Here is a 12,664-nt window from a genome sequence, read left to right on the forward strand (position 1 = left end):
TGTCAATTTCCAAATTTTGGGGGGCGGAGTTTCAAAGCAAACTCATTCATCCCTTTCTATTTCCTGAATCGAGTACAGCAGGGATATATTTTTGTAGGCCTACCCAGAAGTCCCTGCACTTCCGCATTCGTAGGTGGCAATGGGATTTATGTCTGGGGATTTAGATTAAATGTATGAAATAAGGTCTGTTCTTACCAAAAGTTTATGAAACAGCTACATTTGTGTTCAGCAAGATCATCTTCAACAACTGAGGACCACATTTATGACTTTTGAAGCGCAATTTTCAGAAAATGCTTCAAAAGTCATAAAAGTGGTCCTCATTGGTAGAGATTGTCTTGCTGAACACAAAGTTGGCTGTTTCATAAACTTGTGCTAACCACAAACCTTATTTCATGCATTTAACCAAAATCCCCCATACATAAATCCCATTGCCTTCCAGATGAGGGAGCCTGCACAATGCTAACTTCTGGGTTGGCCTACAAAAATACAGCACATCATCCCTGTGGTACTGGTGGTTTTGGCACGTGTGTGTGTGGTGTGTTGAGTTGTCCCAGTGAAGTTGACTCTGTCACATTTTGTTTCTTAGCAGAGCTGAATGAACACAAGGCTCCCTATGCAGAGGGACTCGAACTCCCGTCCGGATCGCCGATGTCACTTGTCTTTCATTTCTCATGCTCAAGTCATTGTGAATGTGATGCATTAACTCTTGGAAAAGGCTTCTAAATACAGAGTAACACTGCTAGTCCACCCAACTGCATACTGCCCCAAATCATAATAGAGTGCCAACTTCACGCCCTCTTCCGCGTTCGTCACCAAGGGATTTCATCCGCCATCCATTCTTCCATCTACATAGTAAAATGCTTATAAAAAGAGTTGTACTTGATAAAACCAATCGATTCAGCTATATTTAGGATCAGGAGAGACCATAGAACATTTCACTTCACGCAACAAACCAAACAAAAAAATGAAGAGAATGTTTTTAATATGTTTTAGTTTTGGTCGGAGTGAAATGTTCTGTGGTCTCCCCTGATTCTAAATATAGCTGAATCGCTTGGTTCGAATAAGTAAAACTATTTTTATAAGCATTTCACGAAATGTCCATAGAAAAATGAATGGTGGATGAAATCCCTTGGTGCGTACAGTATGCCTAACCCTAGTATGCCTAACTAGGGAGTGACGTTGGCACTCTATAGGGAATGTGATGCATTAACTCCTGTTGAGTTGTGCCAGTGAAGTTGACTCTGTCACATGTTGTTTCTTAGCAGACAAAGGCGTCCCCAGACACACCCAAGCCGCCCGTCAGCGCCCAGGCCATGCACCCGGCCCAGACCACACCCCCGGTTCCGCCCCTCGAGCCGTTTGAATACTATGATGCCGGAAACCACTGGTGTAAACACTGTAACGTCACCTCGGGTTCCATGTTTGATTTTTTCACGCACTTGCACAGCAAATCTCACAGAAAGGTTTGTCTGCTCCATGACTTTTTCATTTGATAATTTTTACTTTATTATTGTTATAGTTATTTTGGTACTGTTACTCTTAATTAGTTTCTGTCTTTTAATATCTGATTTGATATTCCTACCTGTGGAGTCCTGTGCATATTATCCTGTTCATACTAAATTATAATCTGTATATCTGGCACTACACTCGCACTATAATCTATACACAGTATATACCTAGCACCCCACTCACACTGTCCATATTGTTCATAATGTTAATAATGTATATTCTCCACACACACATATTTGTATGTATATATATGCATGTATATATATATATATATATATATATATATATATATATATATGTATATGATATATATGCAATGACAATAAAGTTGAATCAATCAATCAATATTGTCCACTTTTACATGTGATGATGTTCTGGTGCTTCACAGACGCAGGACCCATACGACCGGCCCTGGGCTTCCAGCCCCTCCAAAACGGACAAGAGCTTGCCTTCAGAAGAGAAGCTGACCAAACCGGCTAAAGGTACCCCAGCTTCTTGTCTCGCCTCATTAAGATCCCTGATTTCTAATCATCTTCTTCACTGAACCGCTGAATTTTTTTAGCAATCTTCTACTTCCAGGTTCTGCTCGCTCGGTCTGGATCTCTGCTCCAGTTTTCTGTCTCTTAATGAACACAGTGCTTATGACCTGAGAAAGACTCTCATATGGCTCGTACGCAGAGGGACTCCCTTCTGGATCGCCGATGTCAATCCATCATTGTCTTTCATTTTATATTGTTGTTATTGTGAATGTGATGCATTATTGGAAAATGTTATTAATTACGATGATGGTAACTGTATTGTCCACAATGTGTTAATTTGTCTACGGTTTCGCTGTCACGACTCGGCCTAGGGGAACCACGCCACAAGACATGTCGTAAAAAAACAAACACAACGTAAAAACATATAGGACAATACATTGTCTCGACATACACATTCATAAAAATTACATCTCATAATAAAAGTGTTGTGAAAACACCGTAACGCTGTGCTAGGTCGCTCACTTACATAGTACCCAACATCATGATTTTTCCACATTTCCAGCATTAACCATGTGCAACACTTTTACAATAGGGTAAAAAAACACTGGGATAAGACTGTTTTAAAGTGTTTATTCTCATAGTACACAGATGTTTCTTCACTGACCGTCTCGTCTCATGACAGGTTCTGGCCTTGGAGCTCTCTGTCAGGTAAACATCATTGACCGTTTTTTGACCGCCATCTTCCGACTTAAATGTCCGCCTGTTTCTCCCATTTCCTGCAGGATCGGAGTTCTTGCTTCCTGTGAGGGGATTCTTCTGCCTGCTGTGTCAGCAGTTTTTCGGCGATGGCATTTGTGCCGAAGAGCACGTCACGACGCACGCTCACAATGAGAAATATAAGGTATTTACCGGCGAAACGAGAGATTTTGCACAGATGGTGATGGTAGATCTATTTATATTGCCAAAATTTCTTTTTGATGTCACTGACACTTTGTTCCCGCTCGTTAAATTGAATTGTCAACACCATAAAAATGGGTCTTAAACTGGATATAACTGGTGCGGAATAGACTTTTGTTGTTGCTGACATTTTGTCATTGAATTAGGGCAGCTGACTTGCAGTAAATTAAAATGTTTTATTCTTATTGCACTGCCATTGAAAACAAATTACAATAAAGTGGGGTTATACTTCCAAGTTTTTCTTTAGCCTTCCAAGATCCACTTTTTAGTCCTGAAACTAGGAACGTTTACATGCACACCAATGCTGCGTTCAGACCAAACGCAATTTCGCATATTCGCGTGGCGAGATTATGTAAAAAATGTATGCAAACACACAAGCCATTAGGTTACCTGCCTGCTGCTGAAATAGTCAGAAAGACTGACTGACATGTGATGTGCATTGTTTTTGGAAATATGAGAAATACTATAGAAATATTATAGGATTACTATAATGTGACAATGTTGATGTCCATCTTATCAATTAAACTCGTGTCGCGGGGCATATTATCACCATCGACTACTGTAACATGAATTGACAAAGATTACAAGAAGAGGCTGTCAACTGTTGAAACTTAGCCGAATTACCTTGCCATCGCGCAGGCCGTCTGGCAATGTCTAGCAGTCAGCTTTTTTCTTTTAATATATATCTTTTATTTTCAATTTCTTATAGAACAATATACGAACAAGACAAACGGGCTCAGACACAGGAAAAGAAAGGGAAAAAAAACATACATACATCATTGACATTCAACAATACAACATTGTGCTATCAGCCGCATAAGGTGCTTATGTGTTTATAAGAGATATCGTACGCGGTACGCGCGCGTATGCGCCGTGCAGCGCACCTCCGCGCAGAAGGCGCTTAAAGTGTCCACACAGAGAGCGCAGCTCACTTTGCGCGCTCTGCTTGTCCGCTAGATATTTTGCCCCAGATCTACTGTCTTCGTTATCATGGGTAGTAAATAACGACATAAATATATGAAGTAATATGTTTGGGATAACTGTTAATGGCCAATGGCTAACTTTGGCGTTATAAAATGCAATTGCATCATATTTAAGTCTGTTCTCCCGTTTTCCCAGTGCGTGCTGTTGTAGAGAGAAGGCGAGTCCTAGCGCTCTACTTGTTGCTCCGCAGGCAACGAGCCCCTAGAAGCCGCTCCCCCTCTCCCAACTGCTCTTTCTCTCTTTTCACACTTCCAAAGGGGCAATCAACAACGTAAATTAACATTATTTCACTTTGAAATTGGTTTTATTTGACGAATGTCCGGTTTCGGAGTTCCTGTCTGTCCTGATCTGATCTGTTCTGCTTGACAGAGTCGCTCACGGGCGCAGATGGCCGCGCAGGAAAATAGAAATCCAGGCTGAGGTGCGCCCTGAGCGTCCGCTGAGCTGAGCTGCGCGCAATTCGGTGTGGACTGACAGATCTGTTAACATGGTGTCCTAATGAAAACTGGCTGCGCACAAGGTCGCGAATGGCCGCGCCGCTCAGCTTACGTGCAGGAGTCGCGTGCGGTGTGTTTTCACAGTAAGGGCTCCATGGGATATCAACCGGGCGAGCCAGCTGTCAGCTTCTTCACTGGGCCGGCTGGTAGCTTGGTCCCTCAAGATGCAGGCCAGCTCTGTTGTCTGGGAGATGTGAGAGCCGTCCAGGCCTCACTCGTTTAGTTGTACCCCACCAAAAGGCAGGACTGAAATATAAGTTGTATAATGTCCAGCTAGCTCCTAACTAATCTGTCCTCCTTCTGAAAAGCTGTGCGCCTCACACCGGAGCTACTTCCTTCTCAAAGCAAGAGGGAAAAGGTTGCCTACTCCAGCCCTCTTAAAGGCACAGGATCATATGTCCATCAAAGAATTCAGCATTTCAACGATCAGACAGCCAGAAATACATAGATAAACATCATATTTGAGTTGAGGGGAATACTGCCTACTGATCGTAAACTATAAGAATATTATAGGTCTACTGTAGGAATATTATAGGGTTACTATAGGAATAATGTAGGAGTATTATAGGAATACTGTACTAGATCCCTACTGCCAAATATAATTTTTGACTGTCTCCTACTAGACAGGACAGGACTACACTAGAGCTGGGCTCGGGCTGAATTTTCCTTGCCGAACCCGACCGAGCCCGTCACATTATTAGCCGAGCCCGGCCGACACCGACAGGTGTCCAATTGATAATCTGTTCGAGCCCGGCCCGAACCCCCTCCCTGATTTCCCCCCCCCCCCCCCCGGAGCGCATAATTCAGTGGGTCTGTCACAGTGATTAATAGGAAAATAATGAATTTGGCACCATAAAGGCGCACTTACAAGGCTTTAGAAAATTAATAGATAGATGGCACATTGAGGGAGTTTAGTTGGCACCACTGACAGCAAACAGTGCACTCGCAAAATAACGCTATAGCCTAATATTAGGCCTAAAGCAACAACAGCAAATAGCGACCAGCCTAACAGCCCTATATAATCCCAAACCAAAATCAGTCCTCGTAATTCAAAGCAGTCAATGATTAATACGTAATGTACAAAGCAAAGCACCAAACAGCCTAATTCGTGCGTGCGTGCACTGCCCACACAATCCCACATCGCTGAAAGAAGTAGGTGCACGGTGTCGGCGACACCAGCGCTGAGCCGACACGCAGCTTACTCCGGGCAGAGCAGAGTGCATTGTCTGGGCGTGTTTCATTCGATGCCTTCAGGTGCTTTCATTAACGTAGTAAATTAGCTCAGGAGCTGATGATAGATATATTTGAAGGCAAAAACAAGTGACTGATTATGTGGCCGAGCCCGGCCGGAACCCGAATGCGACTTCAATGTTTATGTCCGAACCCGTAAGTCAGGCCGGGTTCGGGTTCCGAGGCCGACGGGCCGGGTAGCCCTGCTCTAGACTACACAGGGCGCGCTTCTTCTGGGCACGGTGGCGCAGTGGTAGCGCTGTCGCCTCACAGCAAGAAGGTCCTGGGTTCAATTCCCGCCTGGGTCGTTGTGGCCGCTGAGGGTGTGGTGTCCCCAATTCCAAAAAAGGGCCTTTCTGTGTGGAGTTGCATGTTCTCCCCATGTTCCCCTGGGGTTTCCTCCAGATAGGAACCCCCTGCTAAAAAACATGAAAAAAAGCTTTGAAAGTGAAATGCATGCATGCTTCACCACCGCTGCTACAACTCCATTAAACTTTCAAACTTTTCCCCCTGTCTAGTGTTAAAAAAGTATCAAACAATGTACGTCTTCATACCAGGCATTCCGGTAGGCTTTTTTCTGGCCAGCCAATGCAGCCGGTATCATTCCAGAATTCCGGCTTTATAGAATATTTACCGGCCCAGTCAAAATGTATTGAAAAAAGATCGATGTAATCATTTTAAAAATATTCAACATATTTTTAGCAAACAAAATCTTAATTTTAAAATCATTTTTGTTGGTGTTTATTTAAAACATAATTGTCTATTCACTGCGGTCTGTGCTTGCAGTGCAAAGGGAGCGAGGCAAGCCTCACCGCTCGTTAGTTAACACATTGACTGCCAGCCGTTTTTTTTTGCTGTAGGTAGCTTCTGCCAAGCCGTTTTTTGAGGATTCTGGCTCATTTTACAAGAGCCGAGGATTCTTTTCTGCTTGGAGTTTGTGAACATACAATATCTCAAAAGTACTAATAGAATGTGTACTTTCTCTGTCTAAAAGAGTTAGTTTGTAGAGTTAGTAGTTATGTAAGCATTAGCAATTGAATACAGCATGGTTTCAGCGTCAGAAAAAATATTCAGAGATAAACGGCTTTTTGTGAAATTCGATAGAACAGTCACTTTAACCATTCATTTTTGGCATCAGTAAGACCTAAACAATAGTTTTGAACAGTAATTTCCTCCATAACAGCAGGAAACTCCCCTCTGCTCAACTCCTCCCTCCGTGGGCGTTCTTCTTGGCTGCAGCGCCGTGTCACAAGCACTTTCCTACCTGTGCAAATGCACTTTCTCATACTCTCGACCTCTCAAATAAATTTCTGAATAGAAATTAAATTACTCTAAATTAGAGCGAAAAAGAAACAAAAAAGAATGGGTTGAAAATCCCATTCTAAAAGCCTTTTATGGCTGTTTCCAATTTGGTGCTATTTTTTGCAAGGCAAAATGGCCTGCTGCACCACAAGCTTGTCACCAGTCTCACTGCCGCTGTGCGGCTGTGCCTGGCTGTGCCTGTCTGCGTGGCCGCTCCCCGAGGAAGCCCGGCTGGACTCGCCCGCCTCCCGGAGCCCTGGCCGAGAGCTCCGATGAAGCCCCTGCGACTCTGGTCATATTTACACTGCGTGCCTCAAAGTGTGCTCCATCCGCAATCCACCATGCAAGTTTGCAATCCCGCACCGCCAGCAATCAGCGCGAAAACGAAAGCGCCTCCGCCAATCCATTTTCATGAGAATGGAAATGGATCACACTGCTTTTTGCTTGCCTTCCTACTTCCTTGTCGCCACTTAGTGGGTCGGTGGAATGGGTTGTACACGTTGTACACGTCCAATACTTATATAAGAGATGTAAAAGGGTTAGATGCACAACCCACCGTCAAAAAAAAAAAATCGATGCCAACGACGTGTTAACACGTCGCTGGCAGTCAACAGCTGGATTCTGAAAACGTGTTAACACGTCGTTGGCAGTTAACGTGTTAATAACAGAGAAATACCATCAGAAATAACATTTAAACGGCAATAAAACACAAAGGAACAAAGGCTATGATGCAATCATCCAAGAAATATGTTTTATGGATATAAGGGCGTCTTTACTGGACTTGGTGGCTTTATCAGTGTGCTGTTTCATGGCACTTAGCTGTCGTGTTAAATGAGCAGCTGATGTGTGGTACTGTGCTCAGTAAGTGCAGATGCTTCAGATTGATAGAGTCTTTGGTGAAGCAGTTTTTCTTACCCACCTTTTCACAGATGGTGCAGAACATTTTATCTTTTCCGTCCACATTTTCACGTCTAACCCATGAGAACTTCTCCTGCCATTCTGGGTTCAATCTTTTGTCTTGTTTAGCCTTTGGTGACGGCGGCCGCAGTGTTTCTTCTGTTTCTTCTTCTTAAGGAGGAGTAGCAGGAGCGTGACGCTATTCTGTCGTCTTTCTGGACTCGGCTGAAGTACTTGCACCATCATTACGTTTAAAAAAGAACTTGCCAAGCGATGTCTGCTTTGCCATTTCGATCTCGTCAAAGTGCTGTCGGCCGCCCGCGGGACTGTGAATGACGCGCTACAGTTAAAGAGACAGTGTCTGCTAGATTTTTCCTTTTTTCACCAAACACTACACATAACACCGGGACGAATATATATATATAGGCTATATATATGTCTATGCTTTAGAGCTGCAACGATTAATCGATTAGTCGATCGACAGAAAATTAATCGACAACTATTTTGATAATTGATTACCGTAATCGTTTTGAGTACAATTCTAAGAGAAAAGGTCTAAATTCTCTGATTCCTTCTTAATTGTGAATATTTTCTGGTTTCTTTACTCCTGTGTGACAGTAAACTGATATTATCTTTGAGTTGTGGACAAAACAAGACATTTGCTACCATTTTCTGACATTTTATAGACCAAACGACTAATCGATTAATCGAGAAAATAATCGACAGATTACTCGATTATGAAAATAATTGATCTCATTGATCTTCGGCAGGCTGTATAGGTTGGGTGTGGGCTGCCGCACCTGAATATAAAGCATACATGGCATAGGTATGATGTGGCAATAAAACAGCTTGCACACTGCAAGAGCTCCAGTTAATTCTTTATTGCACTGGTGGTAATGTTTCGAGCAGACTGCTTTTCCTCAGACAGACTGAGACTGACATTCATAAAACAAAGAAATATATACCGTAGATTTCTCTGCGGTATCGTGAATTGTGATACTACCCAGTATGATACTTTCTCGGTATAGTATCGCAGGATAAAATCTTGGTATCGTGACAACGCTAATATATATGGATATATGTATACAGTATGTGACACAAAAATGCAATTTATTACTTTTGGCTGGTAACAAATATATTTGGCCGGTGGATTTTTTCCATCTACCCGCCACTTGGCCGGTGAGTCAAAAAGTTAAATTTCGGGCCCTGGTTAAAAACACCAGTGTGTGTGCATGTAAACGTGCCAAGTAGATCCATCAGGTTTATACTACATCCATGTCTTAATTTGAAATCACGGTTACCTAACTGCTCATTTTAAGGCAATTGGGTTGCAAGTGTGCAAATGTCAAATAAAAGTGTCATTTTCCTGCATGTTTTTCCATCACTGTTTAATGTATTTTTGTTTAATGCCTCCTCCACACCAGAAACAGATGTATGAGAATCCTCTGTATGAACAGAGGAGGAACCTGGATCGCCAGGCAGGACTGTCGGTAGAGACGAGCATAAAGAAGCGCAAACATGACGACGAAAAGGCCGGCAGCAAAGAGAAGGAAGAGAAGTCCAAACACAAAAAGGAGAAAAAGGATAAGGAGAAGAAAAAGGAGGAGCAGGAGGATGGGAGGAAAGAGGAGAAATCCAAAACTAAAAAGGAGGATGAGGACGATAAAGCCAAGCCAAGCAAGAAGGAAGAGGACATTAAACCTGCCAAGAGCGAGGAGGAGGAGAGGCTGGCCAAAAGGAAAAAGGAGGATGACGATGAAAAGTATAAATCCAGCAAGAAGGATGAGAAATACAGGAACACCAGAGAGGAAGAAGAGAGGGCCAAGTACAGCAAGAGAGATGAGGAGGACAGGTACAAATATGACTATGAAGAAGAATCCCGGTACCGGCATCGCAGGGATGACGAAGAGAGGTCCAAATCCGGCCGGGCCGACGAGCGTTCCAGATATGATTGGAGAGATGAGGACGAGAAAAATAAATACAACAAATACCCAGACAACAGATTCAGGTATGATAGGGAAAGAGAAGAGGGGAAACTTAAGGAAGATAAACTATCCAAAAAGCCTGAACAGCTGAAGAAGGAAGAGAAACTGGTGGCCAAGAAGCAGCCTGAGCCTCCACCAAAGCCCTACGACCCACCGAAGATCCTGTGTGGTCCGAGCCCCGCCATGAGGGCAAAGCTTCGTAAGCAGAGCATGGAAACGGGCAAACCGGCACCCGTTGCTCCCAAAGCGCCGCCCGTTGCTACCAAAGTGGTGCCCGTTGCTACCGTGACCTCCTTTGGGAAATTCACTTGGAAGAGGAAGGAGAGCGTTCTGGCAAAAGAGGCGGAGAGAGTGGCCGCCGAGTTCCTTAAGGATGACAACGTACCCCTTGAGCCGATCTCGGCAGAAGATTCATTTGCTAAGTCGGTGGCTGTCGCTAAGGAGATAGCTCAGAAGCTGGCAGGCCAGGCACCCCTTCCTCCACCGCCCTGGGTGGCCCAAGGCCGGGGCAGAATCCGTCCCAACCTTCCTGCACCTGCCGCCGTACTGAGGAGAACGGCCATGATGGCTAAACCTGCACCTCTGAATACCTTCCTCTCCATCAGACCACAAAACACAAGTGTTATAGGGCCTATGCCTATGGTTTATCCACAAGACCTCCCAGTGATCCCTCCAACATGTGGACCTGAAATGCCTCCAACATTTGGCCCTGAAATGCCTCCAACATTTGGACCCGTAATGCCTCCACCATGTGGCCCCCCTCCACCATGTGGCCCCCCTCCACCATGTGGCCCACCTCCACCATGTGGCCCGCCTCCTAAATTTAACCCTTTAATGCCTCCACCATGTGGCCCGCCTCCACCATTTGGCCCTGTACTGCCTCCGAAAGTCAGTTCTGTGCTCCCTCCAAAAGACCTTCCTGTTTACCCTAACATCACAAAGGCTTTGTATGGTCAGGACGCAGCATCCACGGGTACACCTGTAAAACAAGCCACACCCACTGAGAAAATGATGAGGATGGAGTCTGACGTGGCGGCTCCAGGCGTTCCTGAAAGCGAGCAGACTCGTGCAGTGTTCGTCAAGCCTCCACCTTTCATGAACACAGGTGATGGGGCTCAGAAGTCTGAGAAGCTGAAGACGAATCTGACTTCAGCCAAAGCCCAGGATTTATTTGACATCTTCTACAGCAGCATCGGCCAGTCAGGCCCTTCAGCCGTCACTAAACCAGCAGCAGACACCAGCGGCGATGCCAGTGGCACCAAACAAAGTCCATCTCCAGCCCCACAGACCACGAAACCACAACCCAAGCCCCAAACTCAGCCTCACACGGCTCCACAAGTGACGCCAAGCCAACAGCAATCACTCCCACAAACGCAGCCCAAAACAGTCCCTCAACCCAAACCAGTACAGTCAGCTTTACAAACTAAGCCAATCAAACTTGAACCAAGTCAAGCGCAGCCCCAAACTAAGCCAGTACCTGAAAAATGCCCAATTCAGCCTCCACCAGCTCCTAAATTGGAATTAACTCCAGTTGCTAAATTGGAATTGACTAAATTGGAGTTGACTCCAGTTCCTAAATTGGAGTTGACTCCAGTTCCTAAATTGGAGTTGACTCCAGTTCCTAAATTGGAGTTGACTAAATTGATTGATCCTCAATCAGTCCCAAAGTTGACTTCACAAAGTGAATTAACCCAACCACAACCCGCTCCACAGGCTCAGCCGCAACCCCTGTCCAGGCCTCAGAATCTACCCCAAAACCAGACCGAGCCTTCAGCTCCTAAATCTGAGCCAGTTCAGGACCGACCCACTCCACAAACTGAGCCTGTCGAGTTAAAAATAACTCCAGAAACTAAACCCCAGCCCAGGGCTGCTCCCCACATCCAAACAGAGACCCAACCGGCCCCAGAGCCTCAGCCCGCGTCCCTTCCAGAGACCTCTCCCTCCCTTCCTGAACCAACTCCAATAAGCGAGCCTGAATGCAAGCCATTGCCTAAAACTAAACCCAAAACATCCCCTCAGAGCAAGAAAAACACAACTCCGCCCCGCCCGGTCCGCCAAACCCGATCCCAGACCAGATACCAGACCCGCCGACAGCAGCAGAGCCAACCGGAAGCCGACACGTTTCTGGAGGACTCTGAGGAGGCCGCCACAGACCCCAAGGAGCTGGAGATTGATCAAGGGGAAACGTCGCAGCCCGAGGAGGTCCCCTCTGACATGGAGACTGACCAGGCTACAACCATCACCCCCGAGACCCTGGGCCTGCCCTCTGACATGATGTCTCTGGGCTTTGAGTACGATTTCAACTTTGAGTAAGAGTTGACTCCCAACGTGCAGCAGGTTTCTTTTTAATCCATTTGACCATCATGTCAAACGGCACTGCTGTCTTTGTCGAGTGTTTTGAGGTAGACATTTTTTCATCATTCACTCAGCAATCCTTTTCTTTCTCCTCTTAAAGGTAATGTACTGTATACTGTTTGTTGACATTTGTTTTTCTATCCAACTTCATAATTTTGAGTCCATCCCCCCCTTTAAATGATGACAAGGTGTTTTGATACAGGGACAAGAATTCTCACGGTTATGAAAAAAACTGCGCTTGGTAATAACCCCAGCATGGACCAAAAGCTTTCCCTGACAGCTGTACGGTATAATGACACAGTCACCGAAGAGAAGCTACAGAAACACGTTGCTAGACATGTATCACTTTTTATTATTCCTTGTTTTTCATGGACTACCGTGCTCAGTATCACTCTGTGTTGCTCAGAATAGAAACAAACTGCTTGTCCTGTAAAAGTTGTTGCTTAAGTAGAATTTTAATAAAATTTAG

The 12,664-nt window shown here is 44.9% G+C and overlaps 1 protein-coding gene across 3 annotated transcripts in view; it reads left to right on the forward strand.

Annotated features, from left to right (window-relative positions):
* Positions 1 to 12,664, forward strand: part of znf318 (zinc finger protein 318) — a 67,763-nt gene extending 55,099 nt beyond the window's left edge. For all 3 annotated transcript variants that reach the window (XM_083651065.1, XM_083651067.1, XM_083651066.1), the window contains exons 13-16: positions 1,263 to 1,463; positions 1,898 to 1,991; positions 2,771 to 2,889; positions 9,280 to 12,664. In XM_083651065.1, the coding sequence (XP_083507191.1) occupies positions 1,263 to 1,463; positions 1,898 to 1,991; positions 2,771 to 2,889; positions 9,280 to 12,153 (3,288 nt within the window). In that variant the 3' untranslated portion in view covers positions 12,154 to 12,664. The remainder of the gene's footprint in view (positions 1 to 1,262; positions 1,464 to 1,897; positions 1,992 to 2,770; positions 2,890 to 9,279) is intronic.

Source organism: Poromitra crassiceps (assembly GCF_964638095.1).
Source record: "Poromitra crassiceps genome assembly, chromosome: 14".
NCBI classification, from domain to species: domain Eukaryota; kingdom Metazoa; phylum Chordata; class Actinopteri; order Beryciformes; family Melamphaidae; genus Poromitra; species Poromitra crassiceps.